Below are 26,172 nucleotides of genomic sequence, written 5' to 3'. Positions count from 1 at the left end.
TTTTGAATCCCATACTGGACTTGACTGTTTCCCCGCTCTCATTCAGTCGTTCCTTACATGGCCCTCTAGCTACTGGATTAATTGATGGCTTCATTCTATGATTGATTTTCAAGTTCTGCCTCTGCTTCTTTTTATTCTTGTGTTGCAATGAAGTTATCGAACTAAAATGTAGGCTGAGATAATACTGCATTGTCATGATATAGCATATTTTTATCATTCCCTACTGACCCTAACAATGTATCTTTGCTCAGGTATTCTTAAAGTCTGCTTTATTCAAATGAGCTGAAAATGTTCTCATGAGGCATCTTCTTTACAAGTCTCTGCAAGAACTGATTAGATTTACATGCTTTCCTGCCATGGTTATTCGAAGATAAACGCACAGCAAATCACTGGAACGGTTTTAGCCACTCGTTTTCTAACTTTGTAAATGTTCGCCGAGCAATTGCTTTTAAGTGGCTCTTAACTTCGAATCAGGAGGAATGAACAATGACTTTGTCGTGCACCCTGTCCTAACAGCAGCAAAGTGTATCTTGTAAATGAACTAGATGTTCCTAATAAGGGAGGATCGCATCAAAGAGACCCATAACAAGCTCCTTCTTCTCTCGCTTGGACCTCTTTCAATTGATTTTTGTCAAGGAAATTAATACAGAATATATTCAAGATTATAGAGAGTGCTTTTCTGGTTATGAGGATCATAAGACCGAGTTTGCTCATAAAGGATGCTAATAAAAGGGTCAGATAGGAGCTGATATACTGCATTATTGGTGATGGGTGAGATTTTATGGTTAAAAAAAAAACTGCTACACAGGATTTTGTGCTTTGTATGGAAGAATTTGCTGAAATTTAGAGGCAGTGGCGTTGCGTGAATGAGAGCCTTTATCAGCGTAAGGCTAAAGTGTGCTCGGATGGTAAGCCGTGTGACTGAGAGCAAACAGAACCATTTGTATCTTACTGTAAGATTGACTGCACCTGAGAGTGAGGGAACGACGAAGACGAAAAGAAGGAATTGAGATGAATGAGTGTCATTCACAGGCCACCTGGCTGAGATAATAGGAAACCTCCATGTGAACTTGTGCTGGACAGAGAATACCACTCATAAAACAAGCAAGCAAACATAACCATATTTCAGATTCTAATGCTTTCCAAGCGGACTTTAATCACAAACAAAGGCTCCCCATGTCAGTGCAAACTCATGTGCCAGCATTGCCCACAATGCTTTACTTGTGTGTTAATTAGTACCTCGTTAAATGCTTCTGTAATTAGATTTGATGTTATATTTCTTTTAGTTGTATTCAGCTCCTTAATTTTAACAGCCTAATTACATTCCTGCGCTTTTACTTCGCTTGTTCTGACATGTATCAGTTTCATTCTTTCAGAAAAATCTCATGCCGATTAGCGATGAAGAGGCTCTCAAGCTTTCGAGAACTCGCACAAGACCAAACACTGTTCTCCTTCCATAAAATTCCAGTAATATTTTATAGAATGTTTAAAATGCATAGCCTTATAGACACATTTATGTCTCAATGGTGGTTACTTTAATTAGGATTTCATGTTTGCACTGTCGATATATTACTTCTCATTTAATTACTAAAAGTGTACACACAGTGAGTACACTGTGTACTGAAAGGTACAGATTAGTCAGGAAACTAAATATTAGTTAATGAGACATTGAAAATGATAAACGATGGGCTAAATATTTCTTTCATAAGATTTGAAACAATCTACACATATAGATTTCTTTGTACTTCCCAAATAATAGTATGTAATCTGGCCGGACATTAGAAAGCTTTTTATTAGTTTGTTTCACATATTTGAGACTGCAGAAAGCATAATAACAGAAAATTATGACCTCCACAATATATTGAACTATTGGAGAAACAGCAGAACAAGGCTATTGTACTAGAGTTCCATATAAGATATGAAAGTGGGAGGTGCTGGTGCTAAACACTGGGTTTTATTAAAGAACTTTCCTGACTTTTCCACCTCCCCACTATCTGTTCTTTCTGTCCATTTCCTGGCTTTACCCCCTGAAAGGCTAGGACCAACTCCTATTTATGATTCAAGAGAACATCTGCGTACAAAAACTCCTCTTTTTTTTATTATTAATCACTATTATTATTATTATTATCATATACCGCCCCACCCTCGTGCATGGCACAGTTTCTATCAGCGAACCTTTTTCTACCAACTGCCAATGTAGCCTCCCCATGCCCTCTCTCTTTCTCCCTCGTCCTCTCTGCCGATGCACTGAAGTATAACTAAGCTAGCATGGAGGATATCCTGTTCAGGCCCGACCAACTTTACATAACACATCATCTGCAGGCATCCACTTTTACATAAAGACAAAGACGCAGCAAATGCCGTCCAGAGCCGGGACTTAGCGGAGATGAGGGAAAGCGAGCGGCTTTTTTCTGCACTCCCTGTAAAGCTTCACGGCTCCGTGCTCACTGTTTGTGTCGCAAAAACGCCTCTAACAGTAGCTGTGGAAAAGAAGGCTGGCACAAACCTCGTGCAAACCATACCTTTTCTTAGCCAACTCTTTAAAGGCTTGGAAATTCAGTTCCAAAAAGGCAACAGATTATACTCTGTCCCCTGAGGGTGAAACGTTAAACCTGGAGCTTGATTTGTCCTGGATTGTAAGCCAAACAGCACCACAATTGATGTTTTGATTGAGCATAGCAATATGTGGCCATATAAATGTAGTGGTACTGTGCAGGGGGCCATGTGGGCTCATTTTGGAGTAGCCTTGTGTGATTGGAGAGGACAGTGTCAGAAAACGAGATAAATTTTTCCCCCAAACAGACTGATGTATGGCATTAAGATGTCTCAGCAGAATATTTTATTGTGGTCCACTGCTATAAAGCTGTATCGAATTGGACATCTGGAGGGAACAGTATGTCATTGCAAGGCCACTAGGACATAACGCCTGAATCAAAGGCACTTCCTGTGGTTGTGTTGCCAATCGCCTTCCTAGTCTACGACCTGTCAGGGTAGTGCCAGTGAGGTGGCTAATCAATCTACAGCAGACACTTCCACACCAGCAGTGGACATTTTTGCCTCTGCTCCATATAGGACTTTATTACCAGACCTGCAGTAGAAGATATTTGGTAGAAGATCTTCACTTAAAGCATTTTAGATGTAGTGAATGCACAGAAATGAAATTGAATAGATGCTTCCAGTAATGTCAATCCTGTGGCCAAGATCAAATGATTGTCTCTACGGTGGACTTCATGTTATTGATAATGAAGTGTTTCATGTTGAAATGTCACATAGTAATTATGTAATGCAGCCTACATCAGGTCACCAAGGTCAAATACTCTGTACAGTTTATACCCTAGTCTTTTCTACCAGTGACTAAGCCATAAGTACTTTGACCAAGATAAGATTTAGATGTACAAAACAAAAATGCAACAACAAATCAGAAAGCACAGAAAAAGAAACAAAACAAAAAAAAGATTTTAACACACCACTACCAAACACTATGGAAAAAAAGTCTTTTTAGAGAATTTTATTGTTTCTTCCAAAACAGAATCCCACATTCTTCTTTGAATCGTTTATGGCCTACATATAATATTATGGAGCTCTGCATCGTAACTATTGTCCTACATGCATATATATATATATATATATATATATATATATATATATATATATATATATATATATATATATATATATAGTGGTGTGATTTCTTATTTTTTTGGATGTTTGTCACACCTCATTGTTTCAGATGATCAAGCTAATTTAAATATTAGTAAAAGATAACACGAGTGAACACAACATGCAGTTTTTAAATGAACGAGTTTATTGAGGGAAAACAAAATCCAAAACTACATGGCCCTGTGTGAAAAAGTGTTTGCCCCCCCTGTTAAAACTGTGGTTTATCACACCTGAGTTCAATATCTCTAGCCACACCCAGGCCTGATTACTGCCACACCTGTTCGCTATCAAGAAATCTCTTAAATAGGACCTGCCTGACGTAGAAGTGAAGTAGACCAAAAGATCCTCAAAAGCTAGACATCATGTCGGGATCCAAAGAAATTCAGAAACAAATTAGAAAGGAAGTAATTGAGATCTATCAGTCTGGAAAAGGTTATAAAGCCATTTCTAAAGCTTTCGAACTCCAGTGAACCACAGTGAGAGCCAATTATTCACAAATTCACATATTCTTTCTATTTTACTACATATTAAAATATTGGCATGTTCACGTTTAAGTGTACAGACCGCTTTTACAGCAAACTCTCTGTTTGTGTTCACCTGTTAATGAAATTACATTAAATGATACAAGAATGGGTTGGTCAGTTTGATTAGTAGGTTAGTTAGGATAGTATTTTACTACTCTCTTGTCTCCTACTCTTGCAAGGTGGTGTTATGATGGGAAACGTGCACGTGCAGTCAAGCAGGACGCAGAGATTCTTGATGTCGGTTTTGTTGTCTTGCCAGGACTTGATGTTTTGTTCACTGATAAAGTGCTGTCAAACTTTAAACCCAGAAACAAGAGCAAGCAAGCATTTCCTATATGAGCCGTTTATATAAAAGCCGATCCAAATGTTCGTATTGCATAGAAGACTGCAATTCCAGCAAGGTTCAACTTAGTACAACTTTCCTTCTTCTCGATTTTGATTACACATGACACCTTGCTGTCATGTCCTATCCATGTCTCCTAATTCCCTGAAAAGGCTGTAGCTTTCCTTCCCTCTGATACACTCCTAATCCAATCAGATGCATAACAGACGATCGGAGAAGCAGGCCACATATTAAATAGCATGATAATCTAGATTGATGAACATTCGATGTCAACATTAACAATATTTTCAGAAGCAGAGAATAAAGAAAAATCAATGGCCTTTTAGACCTGTCATTTCTAAAAGTATCTATCTAATGAGGATACCTTTCGAAAAGAAACAAATGACACAAGTTGAAATATTCTTTTTAATTATTGGACATCCATAGTGGAATATGATTTACATTAATGAGCCTAAGTATATTAAAAGCATTTTATCCCCCTGCATTCGAAACAATCAAATGATGGCCTTGGCAATGCCATATGAAGTGGACAAAGAGAGAGCGAGGTAATGTCATTTTAATTACTAATGGATCCCTCAATTGTTCAGCCTTTGATTTTTCTTTTTTGGCAAATCTAATAATGCGGATAATATTCATCAGATATGCGGGGCCTTTTGGGGGATGATGAGATTAGCTCGGTGGCTCATATTTACTTAGAGAGAGTGGTTATTCACCATGCCAGCCACTTAAATCACTGGTTTATTTGAGGATTGAGGTTTCAGGGAGCTATCAAGCTCTTATATCTCACTGAAGTAGTTGTCCTTTTAATATATGGAAACTGTTGATTGCTGTCTGGGGTGAAATGACTGATAGGTATTGTATGTGGTATCTGTAACCATTGACCGCTTTTGTCGAAGGACCTGTAGAGCTGAGCATATTGTTTGTATATGCAGGCTTGCTGATGGTGTGTGTTTGTTCTTCAGGCACTAGCTATAGATTAGAGGTTTCCTTAATAAAATCTTATCTAGAATGATGAATTTGTATCTTCATTATGATCAAAGATTCTTCAGACATTCAGCTATGGCATTAGATAAAGCATATATATATATATATATATATATATATATATATATATATATATATATATATATATATATATATATATATATATATATATATATATATATATATATATATATATATATATATATATATATATATATATATATATATATATATATATATATATATATATATATATATATATATATTTTTTTTAATATATAAATATTTATTTATTTATTTTTTGGCTCTCCTAGTTTATGTGAAGAGAAAATGTAATGTTAATGCATCCAGATATCATTGGATTGGAATATCAGATAAATTCAGATCTATTTCTTAAAAATTATTTGCATTTATTATTCTAGTATTTATTCCTGCACTTTTCAACTTACAGTTTTTATTTCTTGAGGTTTTGATTTATGTAATCAGCCTAATAACCATAAGAACTCACAAATGAATATAATAACTGTGATAATTGTGAATTCCTAAACATCACAGATCTCAGGTCATGCTTTACTGACCCCAGTTTAAGAACCACTAATGTTTTACCTAAAACCTCAACGTATTTTGTGCAAGTAAGGAGAATTGCAAACTTTTCTTGTCTATACCATCATTTTGACAGGCACTTCAATTTGCAGTATAAACTGAGCTTAGAGTGATTTGTCCAGCGGTTTGTCCGGTGAATTGTTCGCCCAAGGGAATAAACTGGTCCTGCTTTAATACAACATCATGTGAAATGACCTGAACAAGGAATTTTGCTATGAGATTATTTAAACTAGACAGGCCTATACCAGTACTGTAGGAACTAATTGGTTTTGAGCATTAGAAAACTGTGTGATGGAGGGAAGAAAAAGAAATCTGGCATTCTAAAATGCCTTCTTATAAGTCTGACTCACATTATGTATAGTTGCATTATGATTTTTTTCCCCCGTTCTCATTCGTTCTGGTTGAATGTCATTGGCAAGATGGCTTTATTGCTTTAGACCCGTGCGGGCGGCCTGGTTGGAGGGCCCTCGGTACGACGGATGAGCCTGGCAGGAAATTGGCAGATGGAAGCATCCATTTCACTGCTAATTACAGAGGCCACCGGCCTCGTCGACTGACAGGGTTCAACTGGGCAATGTAGAGGCTGCCAGCTCCCATCCTGCACGCTTTATAAAATGCTCTTTAATCCTCCTGCACAATATCATTAACTTTGTAAGTGGATGAACACAATGGACAAGCAATTTAATTAACTTGTACCATTGGATGTTGGAAGGAGAGACTAAATGAAATTAATGCACAATATTTCCCCGGCCGGGCGGCCAACCCCGGGAGCAGCCTGGATTGTTGGCAGGTCCTGTGTGGCCAGCCGGTTTGGCCAATTACGCCTTGTTTAGACCTATCCATAACGTTTTCCACAAAGAGGGGAAATAAAATCAGCGGTTCGCAGATCAATCATACAAGCACGCCATTGGAGTTTAGGGAGCGTTTTAACTAAATGAGAGGAGCACTCTTTTTCAGACTGCTCTCCATTTCTATATCTGTATTTCTGTCTTTCTGACTGTCTGTGTGCCTGAACTCCTACTGAGCCATGACTGAAGTTTTCATTGATGAAACACAGGTGGTTGCTTTGAGGGTTAGCTGGTGGGATTTAAGCAATTTGAAGACGGTGGAAAATCAGATTTACGCATGCAAGTAAGAGGTGGCATCCCAACTACAAAACTATTAGGGCTGTCGAAACAGTGTACTTAAGATTTTTGATCAAATGTAATGGATCTATCAGAGTAATAAACATTCCACAGTGTTGCAAGATATTAATAAAGTGTAAAATTATATTGTTCATAAAATGTCATTCTTTGATATACAGTATTTATGCCTGGGTATAGTGTGTTCAGGATGATACAACATGAATTAACCAGAAAGCGACTGCTTAATAATATACAGTTGTTTAAATCTATTTAGGAAATGTCTTCTATTCTAGTATACTTTGACTCCCAATGTGCTACAGTAGCAGCTTGAAAGCTCTTTTGACCTTTTTTCCCCTCCAGTTGCTTTATTAGCCAAACAGACTAATGCCTTTTTGAACTACCTTGTCCTCTTTATTCTGTATACGCTATTACGTCGCCATGATGCTCTTTTAAGGTCAGACCGTAACTAACATGAGCTTACATAATTTTAACCAGGGATCAAAGTCGTAGTGTCTCTAAAGCAGGCCAAAAGTGACTTAGACTTCAAAGCCAGGCCGAGCGCAGATCCCAGAGAAGCAGCACTTGTTATTCAGGATCCAGAGTGAGCCAGCACCTCTCGAGCAGCCCTGCACAAACCTCCAATACTGCACAAACAGGCTGTTTGTCATCCTTAGCAATCACAACACCCTGAGAGAGAGGCAGAAGACGAGGAAAGACAGAGCATCAATAACAGGGTGGCTTTTCAGCAAAGAAATACAGATCGAGATGCCCTTGGCTCCCCCCCTCTAGAATTCTTAGCCATATATGTTTGCCAAACAGCACCTCACTCATTGATTGAGTATTCAGAGTATTGAGCCATGCTGTCTATTATTCATCTGCTGCAGGATGGCCTGACTGGATACACAGACAAAACTCTCATTTAAAGTTCCTCCGTCACCGGCGCTTATTTTTACAAGCAGGCCGGATGCAGCAGTGATCCATCAGTGCCTAAAGGGGCTCTTGTCTGTGTGGGAGAGCATTCCCTTGACATGAAGACTCAAACGTGTCACAAACTTTGCACTCCTGGTTGTGTGTGTGAAATATGATTCTGGTCATACATTCCCTGTGCAATACATATGTTAGAATAGATCAAAGTGTGATCAAAATTATTATGTTGGCTTTTTGATTGGTGTCAAAATGAATTTAACACACTTTGAATCCTGGCAGCATATGTAGCTGAACTACACACTGTAGTATGAGGTACAAACACACTGGGGGAATTTCACATAGTCAGAGACCTACAGGTTCATGTATTCATACTAAAGCTCTGAGCAGTTCCAAGCTTTGCTTTATTCAGCATGTAATTAATAAATGGCCTTTTACATATATTATAATAAATAAATAAAAATAGTATTAGATTTTTTTTTTCACTTTCTTTAGACCTAACTCTGGTGTTTATTTGATATCGTATTGTTTATTATTGATCCTAGTGCTTTATATACCAAGGTTGGCATTTTGGTTATAAATATTACTGTTTTCTTTTCTCATTGATTTATTGTTTAATATGTTAATACATAAGTAATAGTAAATAATATATATAATAGTAAATATATATATATATATATATATATATATATATATATATATATATATATATATATATATATATATATATACTTTTCCACTGTTCCACTGTACAATATAAAAAAAGGTGTTGATTTTAAAATGCTGAACACAACAACCCATTTTTTCTTAATGAATCAAATTATTTTGATAATCTCCTTTTTTTTTTGTAATACTGAGCATAATTTACAGACTTTTTGTTAATACGTTGTTAGCTATGCAGGCACGGTGCTACTCAAGGTTATGGCTAGTAGCCATTTACTACCTTTTAGCTCAAATGAGCAGCTGACGTGTGCTAATCTGAAAGAGCAACACTTGTGCCCTGTTTAAGTCTTCTACGCACTTTTTTCCCATTTAAAAGCTTTTATATTGCATTCCCTCACTGACCTAACGAAAGACATGATTGTACATGACTAACAGCCTGAACCTCGCCTTGAGCTCCTGACCCTCGAGCATCACACTTGAGTGTGTGTCTGCATTTAGACTTGGTGGCAAAAAAAAAAAAAAAACGAAAAAAAAAGAAAAGCAGCACTTTGACTTCTGTGAAAAAATGACTACATTTATGTTTGCTTTATGGCTCATTTTTCAAGTAGAATGCAGAAAATCCATTAAAGGTCACAAGATTTTAGCCTCTTTTTTTCCCCCCTCAGTAAGTGCATACCTCTGGCAGAGCTTAGCATGTACAGTGTACTAGTGTGCAGAAACCTGTGAGGAGTCGTTTCAGATAATTATATCTGGGCATGATTAGACCCCAACCCCACCCACTGTTGTTAATTTTAGAAAGCTCTATTTGTGTAAAGTAGTCACAGACCTGCATCATACCTCGTCTCTCGGTTGTTTATCTGGTGGTATGGCGTTTCACCTGTGGCTAAGAACGAGAGTGAGAGAGAACTTTCCGTGGGCCAGCTGTAAAACCTGCCTCTTTATGGCCCAGTTATTGTCTTTCCGTCTACAATTACTGCAATTACTCATTTCCCTTCCCGTCCCTTCCCTGGCCTGCCCGGTGCGTTTAATAGAGTGCATTTTACTAATGGAAAATTAAGTAGTGATCGTGACAGTCCAGTTTATAAATATGTAAAATATACTTTTAATTATTTCAAGTGAATCTGGCAGGTAATCAATAATGCCGGACGTGACAAACATACGCTTGATGCGGGTCATTGTAAAGCGGTGGGTAAAAAAGATAAGCACTTCCTGTCAGCGCGCTCCGGCTCCAATTAATATTTTGAGGCTGTCATTCCTCAAGACAAATGGATTAATTGTGGCCTGCTAATATAATAGGTTCTTCATGAAGAGTGCCCTGGCTCAGGAGGAAGGGAGGAGCGAGGGGGGGGGAACGAGGCAGTCGGGTTGAACTCTGACGTTAAATATTTATTAGAACCCTCGTATAGAATTTTTATGATGGCTCGGGCCGCTGCTTGGGTGCAATTGTTTACCATTTATTTGAGAGGTGATTAATCGAAGTTTGCTCAAAGTAATCATGACGATGCCATTAGCGATGATTGCTTTCAGAGAGGTTATTTGGTTATAGCTTTGTGTGACAGTAGAACAAAGAGTGACTAACGCAGCATTGAGCTCCACTGGGAGAGGGCAGCTGCTGCTGATTTACCTGTTAATGTGACTCAAGGACGCTCTGGTTAGATAAGGAGCGATACGGTATTGTTAAGTGAAGGCTTTAATAAGTGTCCATTGATGCAACAGTGCTCTTGATAATTAAGGTTTTGAAAACAGCAGAGGAAATACAAAATGCAATGTCACTTAATATAATTATAATGCTGACAATTTCACATTTGAACTTTTACCTTCTTTTTTCCTATGTCCACATGAAACAAATCTGATATATAGGTAGAATGATATTTGTTTTGCTATAGATATTAGAAGTAATTTTCTCTAAAACCACATGCAGTGACCTTTCTTTTATGGGGAAAGTGGTCACAAACCATGCCAGCAAAATGTCCCTACTCAATAAACACAGAATTCTGTATTGTTGTAGTAAAGCTGTTCTCTTTGAATGCTTAAATTAAGATAAACCACCTGACTGATCAACTTGATTTTAAATTTATTATATCACAATTTTTTCTTCTTTTTATTCAACAACATATGCATTTTTATATTAAAACAATCCTTTTTTTTTAAATATAGATTTCATATAACTAGAAACATTAAACTGAGGGAAAAATTGTGAACCAATAAAAATGCCGATTTCTTTCCTGTAGGTCCAAATCATGTTGTCACTTCACTGTTTTTCTGAAGTTGAACAGACTGAATAATGAGCCTTTAATTTTTTTTTTATTCAAATACCATCTTGTAATCAAGAAGCTTTTTTTATATTCCAGAGTGCAGCATGGTAAAATCTTAATAGTGTATTTGTATCATTCAGTGTATGCAAGCATCTGCTTTTATTTCCTTTTTTCTACTCATTTTGTCATTTTTTTTATTTAATTTGTCAACTAGTGTGTTATGCACAAAACGATGCACTATTTCTCACCCATTCTCTGGCTTATATATTAATTGAAGGAGACGGAGGCAGTTTGAAACCTGAGCTCTCGCTTCTGTCTGTCTGTCTTTTATTCATCTAATAACAGACAGAATCTAGAACCTTCTTTCAGGTCTAAGTCCCACAGAACATGTTTTCATGTGTTATTTGTGAGACAGTTGTTTTCTCTTGAAGAGGCTGATGCGATGTGTCTGGGAGATGGGCAAGACCTCTTGTTTGCACTTTCCACAAATCAGCAAATGTTTCATCTCTGGATGTGCGGCCCTCATACATAATGCAAGGGCCGAGTTTGGCTCTGCCGCTCACCCAGAGACTTGTCTGCTCCTTCATCTGCTCTCTCGTCACCTCCTTTATCTCACTGGGCTTCTGTTCTCTGTCTATCACCTCAATCTTCTGCTTGGTCCATACTGTTGCAGCTGTTTGGCCTGGTCCTCATGTAACACTCACCCTTCCCCTCCTGTGGCAGTCCCTCTCATACTCTGACCCCCTCTGTATTGTGGTGCTGTGGAAGTGTTAGAGGTTTACAGGACCATTGAGAGCACCGGCTCTTTGCATTGAGGCTTGAGAGGGAAGAACTCTGCTCTCGGGCTTTATCTGCTGCTTGAAGAGTATGCAGAGAGAAAGCTCTTCCAAAAGCAAAAACGCAGCCAGTGGACTGTGAACCGAATCAAATCCCTCAAGTCCTTTTTTCTCCCTTTCCTTCTTGCCAAGTTTGTTTGGGGTGCTACAGGCTGGGAAACTATCTGATTGTTCAGTAAAATTAAGAATATAATCCTATTGAAGTAAATCTTTGGTCATGCTAAACACTGTCTGACTCGGGCTGCTTTGAAAGGCTCAGAATACTTTGACAGAATCAGGTCCATCTATAATTTACATGTCATATTTGGGTGCAGTGAACTTGTTACATAAGAAAGGGGAATGAAAGGTGCTTGGATTTTTTGTATTAGAGCCTGTTTTGTCTATTCAAATGGAAAAAATGAATCGTGGGACCTTTTGTGGCGCTATATACATGGAGGAAGTGTTTTGAAGGAAAATGTCATCACTTCCTCTCATTCTGTCACATGACTTAATGAAGGATTTTTTTTTTATACATACACATTTATATACATATAATTATGCATAATATACACTTATTTATATGGACTTTCTTATTTTTAGTTATTAATGCATTTTATATCTTGTGCTAATTTTCTCCCTCTTTTTTTTTCTTTCTCAAACTCCTTCATGAAGGCACTAGGAAGTTGCTACTTTGTACATGAATCCTTAAAAACCATCCACCAGTTTGATTTCAAAGGTAAGCTACCTGTCAAATAAACTACCTCACACACTCCTCACCCATTCCATTAGTCCGGTGCGGTCAGCATGAACTGGAGGAAAAAAGCCATCCACAGTGATAGAATTAGCCATGAGTAACCGTAAAGCTTATTAATATTAGAATTTAATTCATGAGATTTCAGGCAGCTCTAATATTATGTTTGAGATACTGGATGGTTAGAGGTGACCTCATCAGCTATCGAGGTCAGAGGTTACGGGTCTCTCTGGACACACTAATTAAAGCTTCTTCTATTACACGGGTGTCAGAATTAGCCGCTGTCACCCCCCTGTGAAGGACAGAGAGGAGGCCAGAGTGACTCGAGGGTCCTGCATTGCTCTCACACACTGATTTCCTTAATGTTTCATGAGACGGAAAGCAGCTTATACATATTCACAATCGTTTAAACTAAAAGATTGATTAGATTTGGGTGTGTCTTGTTAAATGCTAAATAACAACATATTTCGATGTTTTCGCGCATTTCAAGTAGTACATTTTTAGACTTACATTAACATTGTGAACTCCTCAAGCTCAGGTTTTAGCCTTCACCCAACAAAAGACATTTTAAGACCAGTAGGTGGTGCAGTTGTCTGAAAATGTCTTTTTTTCCCCCCCTGTCTCATTCCCTCAGCATAACTTCCCTCTCTGATTAATTTCACAATAAGTAAAGCCCTGTGATACTTATTAAATACCATGCTCTCATGTTTGTGTTTATCTAGCCAAGAAGTTCAAGAAGATGGTTGGCAAGGAGATCTACTCTGACACTTTAGAGAGCACATCCATGCTGGAGAAAGAGAAGTTCCCTCAAGACTACTTTCCCGAGGTGTGTTTGTTACTCTTGCTGACACCACATTGTTATCTGTGATCCTTATGACTGTGACCTGTATCCCTCTGACATATCTACAAGTTCTACTCACATTCATTAGTGTTTGATTTCATACGAATTCCTTCTGTGCGATTATCTGGTTTACAAGTTGGAGAAAATGATGGCCATAAAGCCATAATTCCATTTTTACAACCATTACAGTGCAGGACTGCCCTTAAATTAAACACACTAATAGACTAAAGTCTGATTGTAAAATTGACTGTAAAATTAAAAAATACCTCTTTGAATTTTTAGCTTATGAAGTACATAAAATAAATTAATTAAAATTAAAATAAATTAATTGTTCACATTTACCAGGGAGCTAAATAACTACTATAAATACTAGGATAAAATACTACATAAGCTTTATGGTAAAACGATCAATATTTTAGACATTTGGAGAATTGTCTGTGTATATATATATATATGATAAGTCAGCAATAAAACATGACCATACATGCTGTTACAGGCAAATAATCACTGATGGGGTGGGGTGGTCTGTTGAAGCCCACCACCATAAAATGACTATTTCTTAAAAACTGCATGTGCGAAAGTAGCATAAATTTCACCAATACCACAGCAAGTTGCCAGGGATTTTAAAGGAAACATTGTGCTTTTAATTTATTTTATGCATTTGTAATGTAATGTAAAATGTGAGCGAAAACAATTTTCTTATTTTTTTGCCAGAATCACTTGTAACAGCCATGAAGTCATTTCTTTGGTATTGTTTTTTCTTCTTAAACTACAGGTTATAAACTGCAGTCTTTTGAGAAACCACAACACCCTTTCTTCTGACTTTCCCGTGTCAGTTTAACCTTAGACTGTTACAAAGTGCTGACTCTGGAAACCCCTTTCAGTGATTTCCTAACAGAAACTTTACCATGCAGTCAATTATGCATTTCTCTTAGATCTGTTTATGTGGCGTGCCACCATGCAAGTACATGGGGAAGTTGTTACTTTGGGAACAATAGCATATATTGAGTGCATAAATAGAAAGTTTGCAGCCAAACTATGGGAAATTAAAAAGCACTATAGGATCAATCAGGATTGAGTGTTTAACAGTGTTATGCTAAATATATACAATACGCATCCTGGGATCATTGAGTTGAATTATAGTGTAAAGGTGAATATAATGAATCTTCTGATTTTGGTTATGGGAAATGTTCAGTGAACTTTTTCATGGTATCAAATGTAGCTTTCATATTACAAATTATTTATCGTGAAATGTCGTTCTCCTGTATAATTGTTCAGTAATATGGTGTTTCTAGCCCACAGTATGTAGGTGTTTCTTGCAGATGTTTCTGAATTCACATAGTATTCCATGCAGATTTTTTAAGGAAGTGTATACGACGCCAATAGGTCTTTCATGGCTGCATGTCATGTCTTATTTTACAGAAATCTCCTATAATGTAGGGATTTATACATATTTTTGCTTTTTCTGACTTTCCATGCTCACGGTTCTTCCTGTGTGTGCGCATGTGTTGCCCTGTGTAGTGGTGACTGTGTGTGAGGTTGCTACAGTAATAAAGAGCGTGGGTGCTCGTGTGTCAGGCTGATTCTCGGAGCTCATCAGTTACCCACGCTCTGGCGGTGCGGCCCGGCAAATATATGCAAAAGCAGACAGAGTTGGCCTTTCACGGGCCTCTCCCAATTTCCTTATCCTTCACACACGCACGCACACACCCTCGTACCTTCCCTCTATATTCCCCCTGCCTCCAAATGTGACATTTCCACATGATCTAAAACCAATTACTATGATTCAGTTGCTACACCGTTTGCAATAATTACCAGAACACAAGCAAAACAAAAACAGCAAGGCTGACTGACTGGCACAGAGAATAAACGAGAGGAGGGGTGGAAAAAAGGATGAGAAAAGAAAGTTTGCGCATTGATTTATGTACGTTTCATAGCTGTGTTATGAATCTCAGATGATGCTCTCAAGAGCAGCACTCCAGATAATGTTATCCCATTTAGAAGTCACAGATTTGTGTAGTCTAGCCTGGACAGGGACTCTCCCTTACCCTCGAATGCAAGCTCACAGGCTTACACACACTCGCACACGTGGCCCTCGGCGTAGTGAGAGATTGGTTGTTATCATAGATCACGGATACGGCTCAAACCTCTTATGAAAGATGAATTAATTTCACTAATGCTCTAATGCAAGGCTGTGGTGAGGTGGCTCGGCTGGTGATAACCCAGGCTTCGTCCCCGCTCCCCACTCTGTGATTTATGCCCTCTTTTAGTAGATGAAACCGGCCAGATCCGCCATCCATCTGCTGCTCTAAAAGAATCCTATTAACGGCGAATCCGGGGCAACACGCAGCCCCGGTCCAGTGACAGCACGATCTTGATCCTGTTCTTGGGATGGATCTAAAGTGTGACAGAACCGATAAGTGCATTTGGAAAAATGATTTAAAAAACAACAACAACTAAACATGAACCATATACAGGACAAGAAATGAGCGTGAGTTGGGCCTTTTTATTTATTTTTATTTTTTTATTTTTTTACAAGTCTCCCAGCTAAGCACATTTTGTTTCCAATCCAGAAATATGCAGATAAGATCAAACTGATTTGACAAGACAGTAAAGTAAACATGATGAAAGCCTAGATTGCTTTGGTCAGAACTGTATGCTAATAATAACCCCCTGATGACATCGTTGTACAGGAAGGAATTTCATTACCCCATTTGATCGACAGGCAATGGTTTTTACTGGCAGTGCGACAAGGAGAAATGCCTGATGACATCACACTACGTCTTGTGAAACTCTGTGTTTGTCTTGTGAATTCCTGCATATTTCTTAACCACTGCCACACGTTATTTTGGCTGTGTTTTGATCCTAATATCTGTATTCACTTTTTCTTCCTGACCCTGTATCTTCTTCAAGAACCCTTTTGTGCGCGCAGTGTAAATGACTTTCCTCTCCCAGTATGCAAAAAAAAAAAACGCCACAGCCATGAGTTATGGCTCTAAGTGGTGGCCAAGCGAGGGGATGATATTAATTGAAAAGCCGAGTCAGAAGGAAGTGGACAAACCGCGGGACGCATTGTTTGTGAAAGGTCGAGCTGATGGATACGGCGGTCTGTCATTTCTCCAGCTTACCCCAATCCTTTTAAGTCACGTTGCCATACGGTCATTTGTTACATTTGTTATATTTATTTATGGGAAGGTTTTGATGCTTGCTTGAATGAATCTGAAGGCTTTTTGTCATGTGCTCTTGCAACTCAGACACATAAAACGAGCGTTGCTTGGTCTTTTAGGTTATACAAAGCTCCGCTGTGAAGAACTTCATGGTCATGGGCTCAAGGGTTTAGTTGCCTGTGTTAACCTTTATTATTTTTTTTTTTCCTGATTGTTCACAATGGAACAAAATCTTTTCATTTTACAGCAGCTGAACAATGTAAAACAAACAAATGAGTAAATAAAAAAACATGAAATATTTATTGAGCATAAATATTAGTAAGAATATTTGACTGAAATTAGAATGAGGTGTCAGGTTCGTGTATGTGTGCAAATTGAAGTCAAACATGGCGCCGTCACATGACGAAAACCAAAGTTGTAGGCCAAGTATTCTGTCCAATAAATGTTCTAATTGTTTAAAGGAATTGTACCAGGCAAATAAAAGGGAAATGAAAAACAACAAAAACAAGTTTGTTAGGCCAGTTTAATATAGATATGTTTCTGAACCCTATACATTAAGGAGCACTGTAGATATGAACAAGTATGAGAATGAGTAGTGGCTGCTGAATGAGGCTGCTGAATGAGTTGCTCGTTCTTCCAAATCCTGTCTTACCAGGTAAGAACCTATTTGAGGTTCCTCTCCACCTCCTCCACTCTTAATAAGACCATTTCCATAGCAAGAGAAATGATAGAATAAAGAGTAATGGACGAGCCCTGTGAGGTGCTTCATCAATCACCCGTTGTGAGTATTAGTTATTACTCACTGTGCATTTCTAACCATATACATTTCCATCATGTCTCTCAGACCCAGCTGGGGTTGTTATTTATGTGGTTTTTCAAGCACAACACCACAAAGGGCAGCACGTTGTAGCCTCCATTTCTATTTTTTGGGGGGGGGTGTTCATGACATGGCTGACTTTACACAATGATTGAGTCATCAGATATGGGGCAGATATGAGATTATGTACTGTTCCAGTCGCTCGCTCAGGCCCCCAACCTCATGTTTCCACATGACCACATTTTCTACGCTGTTTTTGGCTTTTAGAGCAGAGCTGCTGTTTGTGGTGACCTCTTATGGACACGCGTTCATCATTGTCAGTGGTCTGGAGCTATCCAAGGAGCCAATTTCACCTCTTACCCACCGACCTTTCTAACAGACATCTGATGCCCCTTTTACTGGCCACACTGAGAGTGTGTGGAGCAGATAAAAATCTTTTTCTTTGCCTTTCTCTCTCTCTCTCTCTCTCTCTCTCTCTCTCTCTCTCGCTGTTTCTATCTTTAAGCTCATTTTATGAGACAGAAAAAGATTTGATGATCATGATGATGACAGCAGTTTCATCGTTAACATTTATGATTTTAAACTTACCAAATTGACAAATAACAAATGTAGGTGTTTGTTTTCTTGATGTTTGTCGTTCCAATTCCAAAATCAGTACAGTTTCAGAACATTGTAAAATACTTAAATGGTGCTGTTCATTGACAAGTGGCTTATTTGATTGTGAATCCCAGAAACATTTTAGAATAGTTGTATGCAAAATATATCTAATTAGTTTGAGCAATATAAAAAAATAAAAACAAATACATGCATAAATAAAGTAGTCATACAGTAATGTTAGCATGTTTGCCTTGCACTTGCCTGCTTTATGTACACAGATTGCATATTTGTCCCCTGTGCTTTGGGGGTTTCCTTCAGGTACTCCATAGTTCTCCTGCAGTCCAAAGACATGTATTGTTGGCCGATTGGCATTTTTAAATTGTCCATATTGTGTGCAATTGTGCTCTCAGCATTGTGCCTCTGTTTCTCTCACCTGCTGATTGGTTCTAGCCCCACCTGGTCGAGCTCAAGCATATAAGTGCTTTAGTTTCATTATGATAACCTTCGAAACCTATGAAAAAACATTGAACTGAAATTGTTAACTACATTTCTTCACTTAAACATTTGTGTTCATTTATTTATTTAGCAAATGCATTTATTTATTTATTTGTTGTTTGTGTTTGAATATTGTATATTTATAAAATATTTTAGTCTGATTGGCTGTTTTTTTTTTTTTTTTACTGGCAAAATTTTGAAACTGCCCATAGACATCCGTTATAAGTAAAATTTTAGATTTGTTTCTTTTTCACACAGGAAGGAGATGCGCTTTAAATTGACGTTACACTTGTGTTGCACAATGAGGAGTTCGAAAATCTGCTGGATTATTAAATTATTGGTCCAAGTACTTTTTCAATTGCTGCTGAGTGATCATAAATATTTGATTTCTCAAACTTAGACTCAAAGCTGCTTTCCCTTTCCTCTTACCTTTACATTCATTTAACTTTGTTAATGTAATTCCATGTTATACAGTTTATCTTGTTCTAATGTGTTCTGAAAGATGTACAGCACAATCAAATTCTTCTCATGCTTTAAACTTGCCTCAGAATTTTATTAAAAAAATACAAATTTGTCAGTTTGTAATTATGTGACCCGGACTGTAATTAGTTTATTCACTTCAGCAGTTAACTCCCCATTAGACGCTCGGAGAGAGGGCGCGTGAGTGCCTCGTTATTTATTTGGCAGTGCATTGGAAATGAGGACGCTTACAGGATCAATTTGTCTTTCATTTAATAACAGGCTGTGTGGTAAATCATGTGAGTGTTTGTGAGTGAGTGAGAGTGCATGTGTGTGTGTGAGAGAGTGATTGTGTGTCAGTAAGAGTGAGAGTGTGAGTCAGTGTGTGAGTGATTGTGTGTTTGCCTTAGTGTGTGAGTGAAAGATTGTGAATGTGAGTAATAGTGTTGAGTGATTGTGTGTGAGTGAGTGAGTCAGTGAGTGTTTGTGTGAGTGAATGAGTGATTGTGTGTGATAAATGTGTGTGAATAAGTGAGTGAATGAGTTATTGTGTGTGTCTAACTGACTGACTGTGTGTGTGTGTGTGTGTGTGAGAGAGAGAGAGAGAGAGAGAGTTTAGACTCTCTCTCTCTCTCTCAATCACTCATCTGCCAAATGAGTAAATGCCTTTGTGTGTGTGTATATATATATATATATATATATATATATATATATATATATATATATATAATATATTATATACACACACACACACACACATATAGACACACACAATTTCTTCTCACCTAAAAATTTTTAATATTCTTGATTTGGGACAGTGTTGAATATTGTTGCTTAAAATATTGTATTTCTGTGTTGCTCTTCTTTAGTGCAAATGGTCTAGAAAAGGCTTCATCAGGACTCGTTGGGCTTTCGGGGACTGGTGAGTGGACATTATTTCACCTGTGTGTATGCCCTCTCTCTCTCTTTCTCTTTCTCTCTCTCTCTCTCTCTCTCTCTCTCTCTCACTCGCACACTCGCACATAGACACAATTTCCCGTGTTTTGTGTAAATACCTTGTAGCTACAACTAGATGTCCATTCTGTGTGTGTGTGTGTGTGTGTGCTGGAGAAGGGCTGGATTGGATTAGGCCTAATCATGTTAGTCAAGCATCTCTATCTGACAGATGACAGAAAACATTCCATGCAATTGCACCTGCATGTGCAGGATTTTAAAGGTTTTCTCTATGGCGAGATGGGTGAAGGGGGAGAGCTGTGTGGGTAATCTAATAGAGGAAATACAACGGGACAAAAGGGCTGAAATAGGGGATTGGAACAGAGGGATGATGCGAGACAGGGACTGGGCTCTCTTCCAGAAAGAGGATGACACGAGGTAGATGGAGAGAGAGCGTGGTGGAATGAAATGGTGACAGAGGAATAACAGGCTTAGCCGTAGGGCCACTGTGAAAGCATCTGTAGCATTCTCCACATGTCACTTTTAAACAGATTAGTGGCTTTGGCATGTACGAGCATGCAGTCATGTAAGAGCAGAGTACACAGTCATTCATGATTTATGTTGTGTTGCTTATAGACTGTGCGGTGAATTAAAGGACAAAGCATGAAGGGTCAAAGACTAGACTTTATGAACAGAAATACACGTAGCATTTCAATCTAATTTCCTGCTTATTAACTAATTATTGATTATTAATATATCAAGGGGGGAAAAAAAGTTCAGGGTTCAGTTCAGTTTTGTATATTTTTAGTGTCTTGGTGGGTACTGCAGGACAATATAGGTGGCAATATGGCAAATGTAAAAAGGATTGAGCTTAAAGGAATATGCTGTTTAGAGGCGTTGGTAAACGTTTTAACATTTTACTATGTCTACAAATGCAAAATAATTGACTTCAATAATCCACAATAACAAATTGCTGATTTTAAAGAGCAAATTATACCTGTTTACAAAAAATAGAGCCTGTGATGTTATAACAAAGGCAGGCATTGGGTTTTGGTTATATATTGTATATGGTGTTGCAAAGTAAGGCTCAGTGTTTCTTTTTCTGCTTATTTGCAGTGCCTTTGACCTGGTGAATATTCACCTGTTCCACGATGCCTCCAACCTGGTGGCCTGGGAGAACAGCCCTTCTGTCTACTCAGGCACAAGACAGAAAGCTCTTGGCTACGTTCTGGACAGGTATGAGACACTCTAAACATGGAAAGATTGGGATTTAAAAACTAGTCCAGAAAAAGAAATGACACCTCACAATCTTTTGATGCAAATTTTGCAATATATATTTTACTTGCTGCAGATCATGTAGTGCTGGTTGGCTTATAAAAGAAGCATGATTATTTAACAGACTGCTAAGTACTAAGAAAATATTAGTAATGGTGTTTGTACTGCCTAGTCATTGTCTTTTAAATTGGATTGAATTGAAACATTATATATGATACAAAAGGGTATCACTTTTGTTTAAGGAAAGGAATTAAAAAACGTATTGGGCTGCTGACTTATGGTATAATGCTTTATTTACAAGTTTACCAGCTAACCATAAGACTCACATAGCAGTCCATATTAAACATGTCTACAAAATATACTTTATACACTTCATACACTTATATGCACAAAAGTTTATTTAGACACAGATCTTGAGTGAGTGTAAGAGTATATGTGTAAGAGAACACCTGAATGGTTAGCTATTAGGGGGTCCAGTGACCATATATGCTGTGGGAAACATTTTCCTGGCATGGGTTTGTGTCTAGAGTAAAGAGTCATTACAAATCAATAAAAAAAGTTCTTCTGATTGATCACCTTAATGCTATCAGGAATCATTTTTTGCCCTTATGTGTGTTCTGTTTCAAGAGGATAGTGAATTAATGATTATAGAATTATCAAAGTCACATGTTGGCCTCACTATTCTGAGTTAGGTGGGTTTTAAATCCCACAAATGCATTGTGTGCACAGACTGTCCATGTTCTCCCTGTGCTTGGGTATTGGACATTGTGGTGTGTATAAAGTAAACAAGTACTTTAGAAGATAAAGCCCCTTTTTCTATATACACTGTATTTGATGATGAACTTATTATATATTAATATTTACTGTACCCTCATCATTCCTTTTCAAATTTATAATTCTAGAGAACACATGAAATGTGGCACTGTCCAATCACTTATAAAATGCTGTGTGTGTGTGTGTGTGTGTGTGTGTATGTGTGTCTTAGTTAGTGAGTGAGGGAGTGAAGCCCGTCCATTATAATACACTCCCTAACATGGAATCTGAATGCACACAGTGACTTCCATGGCATTACCACAAATCCACTTTGAATAACTGCATGCATATGCTTCACATATTTCAGCAAGGTGTCTGTCAGTCTGAGTTACGACCTGCTTTTATGTTTCAAAGATTTTTTTTTCCTCCCTCCTGCTGCCTCCTTGATTTCTCATCTGATGAAAGAATGGAGTGGCTTTAATGACAGCCAAGTGTAGGTGCTTTAGTAATATTGCACCTTTTACAGTTTTTATTAAGCCATATTTACTTGGATTTATGGATATAATGAAGTATGAAAACCCCTCGCTGCATACACTGAAGGGTTTGCTGCATATTTTTATTAATTTATTTGCATTTTTAGTCCAGTGCTTGGTAAATTGATTTATTTTGAAAAGTCTGCTCATGAATATTATACCTAGATTGACATTTCTGAGACAATGCAGTCATAGATTTCACAGTCATGTCCAGCAGTCCAGGGTTGTAAAAAGGCCAGAAAAGTCATATCAAGGCTTGCAGACGTTTTTGTTGTTTATGACAGTCTGTGAAATCGCATGTATTGTGCAGCATCTTAAACCTCTATAGCAATGCGTATTAAAAGGTGCCAAAGCTATAATCTTTGCCCTTTCTGAGGAGGTCCTGGTTGTATTTAGGCTTGTGGGTGGGACTAAACATTGAGGTGGGAGTGTGTTTCATTCCTGCTGCTGGTTTACCGAGTGTAACAGCACATCACTCATGGAGACGCAGTCTTACTCTGTTAGAACCGGACGGACTGAGGGAAGGGAGGGCAGATTACAAAAGCTTCCCCCCCTTAGCTCTGTTAGGGCCAGTGAATGATGTTCGGCTCTTTTCACCATGGCTGCTAACCTTTTGGCAGCCACCAGCAAACTCTATTCTCCTGTGCCGATCGAGGAGGACAATGTGGCTGTGCAGCCATTTGAATGAAGTGCTACCACCAACAGTGTGGCTATTCAGCGGCTCGTTGGGAACCGGCTTTTGGGCCCATTGTCCTTTGCTATGACTTCTAGGCCAGAAAGGGAGAGCAGGAAAAGGGAGAGGGGAGAGTATGTAGTCATACCTCCCCCTCTTTTGCCATTCCATTTTACCATAGTGTTCCTTTCTGTTCTCCTTTTTCCCATTTGATTTGCTCCTCAACTCCTGCGCTCTTACCGTTTCTGTCCGAGTGAGAATTTTACATTTTCAGTCAATTGCTGCGATTTTAACATCGAGATTTCCTCACTGAACTGATGTGCTTTTAGTCATTTCTGTAAAGGGGGGCCCATCCTCTAAACCCTTATCTCCTCAGAGCTAATTGTGCAGCTTCCAGCCCATTGAGATCACACCTGATAAGCTCTTTTCCTTTGCCCCTTTTGGCTGCTAAACACTGTTTATCTCACCACTGCTTAAAGGCCTCAGGGGAACAAAGCTAAAAAAAAAATCTATGGCATTTAGTCAGATTCCTCTTTGTGTTTTTTGATCTTTTTGTCTATTTATCCTTCTGTTTTATTATATTGTACAATATATTTTTTTAATATTACAATATTTCTTTACTGCAATTGCATAAAAAAAGTGTTTCTTTATTTTCTATTACCACATGAAGTTTGATTCCTTTTTATGTAATTCATGTATGTATTTAAACAATAATTATATTATTCATATAATAATAGTTCAAATAAATGAAAAGGGTAAAGGCTAAATGGCGAGATTGTTACATTTAACAGTGATTGATTTTATCGCTTGACTTTTGCATTCCACCTCACCAGCAGCTACGTCCGAGCAAATAACTTTCTCTCTACAGGCTCAGCTTTTGTGCTGGTGGATGTGTCTCCATTTGCTGTTCTTTTCAGAGGAGCTGCTCGGGTTCAGGGCACAACAGTTTTACATCACAACTGTGAAATCTTGGCAAAAAAGACGCCCTTTGTCCCTCTCCATTATTTTCACACAAATATAGTCCATTGTCAGGAGGCTGAAGTTAATTTGATCAACATTGGAGACATTTAACTTTTCTGTTCAGTCAAAAGGCTTGTTTCATGCTCATTTTCGGGGCATTGAAATGCCGTGATTGGCAGAAAAATAATGTTGCCGTTAACAATTCAGGGCAATTAGTTTCCCAGGGGGAAGCACCGGGCTGCACTGACTGCCACACAGCTATTCTTTGTCACTTTATGGACGGTCATCAGTCAACTGTCAACCCCATTCAAAGAGCCCTCCAATCTAAATGTTTTCCCTTTTCGCCTTTTCCCAGAATGACAGTGAGAGAGGAGGAGAGAGACACTGACTTATTTGAGTCACTGAGAAGGAGAAAACATGAGACATGCGAGACATTCTTAGAAAGACAAGAGCAGCCCGGTGGACAAGAACAACATGTTAAAATGGCAGAATATGGAAAAAATTATATGATGCATGTTGGAGTTATTATTCTTTAAAATATATAAATATATATATATTTTTAAAGGTTTGACTGATGCAGCAAGACAGATCACTGCTGGAAGTTCCAAGATAACCTTATGATCTTTGGAAACTTAAAGGAAACTCTGTAATGCAATTACCTTTACACTATTGGTATGTGTGTTAGTGCAGTGTTTATAAATAGAAGAGGCTTTAGCATGGTAGTGTGGCAGTCTCTTAGCCGTTGCTCTGTGTTGGATGTGGTATTAATGTCGATCAGCAGTGACTTTGTGAACTGCTTCCTCACCCTGGGAGGCCCAGTGGGTCAAAGGTTAATCAGTCAGCCAGACCTCCTTCCCACCCTGCTCCCTCACACACACACACACACACACACACACACACACACACACACAAACCTTAAAACACGATTCACATGCTGTATTATCAGCTGCTATGCTTGCCATCTATTACAGGCAAGATTCTGCCCACTCTTGCTATTCTTTCATACACACATCAACAATGCATTAACACCTTTCCTACGTTCATTCTGTCTTTTGTATTGTTATCAGCTTGCTTAGTTACGCTAAGATATTCGTCACACATTCAAGTATTGGCAGCAATCCAATTGCCCTGCAAGCGCTCTTTCTCTCTCTCTCTCTCTCTCTCTCTCTCTCTCTCTCTCTCTCACACACATATTGCTTTACATCCAATGGGTATATATTTCTATTGTAAAATTTTATATATAATATATATATATATATATATATATATATATATATATATATATATATATATATATATATATATATATGTCATCATGTGTTATTTATACTATATTATTGAGGGCTGTTTCTGTGATTGGTTGTTATTCTTCATAATGTAGAAGTCTTTGCTCCATTATAGTAAACTCTGATTTATCAAACGTAAAGGTATATGAACATCTACATATTGTCCATAGATGGCACTAGCTACAAAAAGCAGGGCTTTTCAGTATTTGTCTTGATCCCAAGCTCAACTCTCCAGTGGATCAGTGGGTCATCTGCATTTTATTTGCTTTGTAATAATAGACGAAATTGCCATTATTCGCCAACATGAACTACCAATTTAACATAAATTATAACTATGTAGCAGAATTATTCTGCATAACTATATGTGAGGCATTTATGCACATTACAAAATGTATGTTCCCCTTAAATACAAATGACGTGTGCAAGGTAAATATTTAAGGCTAATATTTAAGGTCATGTTGACTTACTAAGTGTAAAATTTTCACCTGCCTTTAAGGAAATGCCATATTTGACCCTATTTTTGGGTGATTCCCTTTCCTTTTCTCTTTCCACCCCAAACAAATCCATGTGCATGCACACACACGCACACACACACACACACACACACACACATGCACCCACACAAAAGTAAGTGCCATTGGCCTATAGTAGGCTCTGAAAAATTACAGGGTGGTCACTTCCGCAAGTCACAGGTCATTCGGGGGGCCTCTGGTTGGGGCTGTGACATGACTGGCAGC

The 26,172-nt window shown here is 38.1% G+C and overlaps 1 protein-coding gene across 3 annotated transcripts in view; it reads left to right on the top strand.

Moving 5' to 3' along the window:
* LOC124399593 (inositol polyphosphate-5-phosphatase A) overlaps positions 1-26,172 on the top strand; it is a 145,541-nt gene that overhangs the window by 70,615 nt on the left and 48,754 nt on the right. For all 3 annotated transcript variants that reach the window (XM_046870617.1, XM_046870635.1, XM_046870625.1), the window contains exons 5-8: positions 12,568-12,631; positions 13,369-13,472; positions 19,892-19,944; positions 21,072-21,191. In XM_046870617.1, the coding sequence (XP_046726573.1) occupies positions 12,568-12,631; positions 13,369-13,472; positions 19,892-19,944; positions 21,072-21,191 (341 nt within the window). The remainder of the gene's footprint in view (positions 1-12,567; positions 12,632-13,368; positions 13,473-19,891; positions 19,945-21,071; positions 21,192-26,172) is intronic.

The sequence above is a fragment of the Silurus meridionalis genome, chromosome 2 (genome assembly GCF_014805685.1).
Source record: "Silurus meridionalis isolate SWU-2019-XX chromosome 2, ASM1480568v1, whole genome shotgun sequence".
Classification (NCBI taxonomy): Eukaryota; Metazoa; Chordata; class Actinopteri; order Siluriformes; family Siluridae; genus Silurus; species Silurus meridionalis.
The sequence above is the reverse complement of the archived record's forward strand: the minus strand, read 5'-3'. Positions and strand labels throughout refer to the sequence as shown.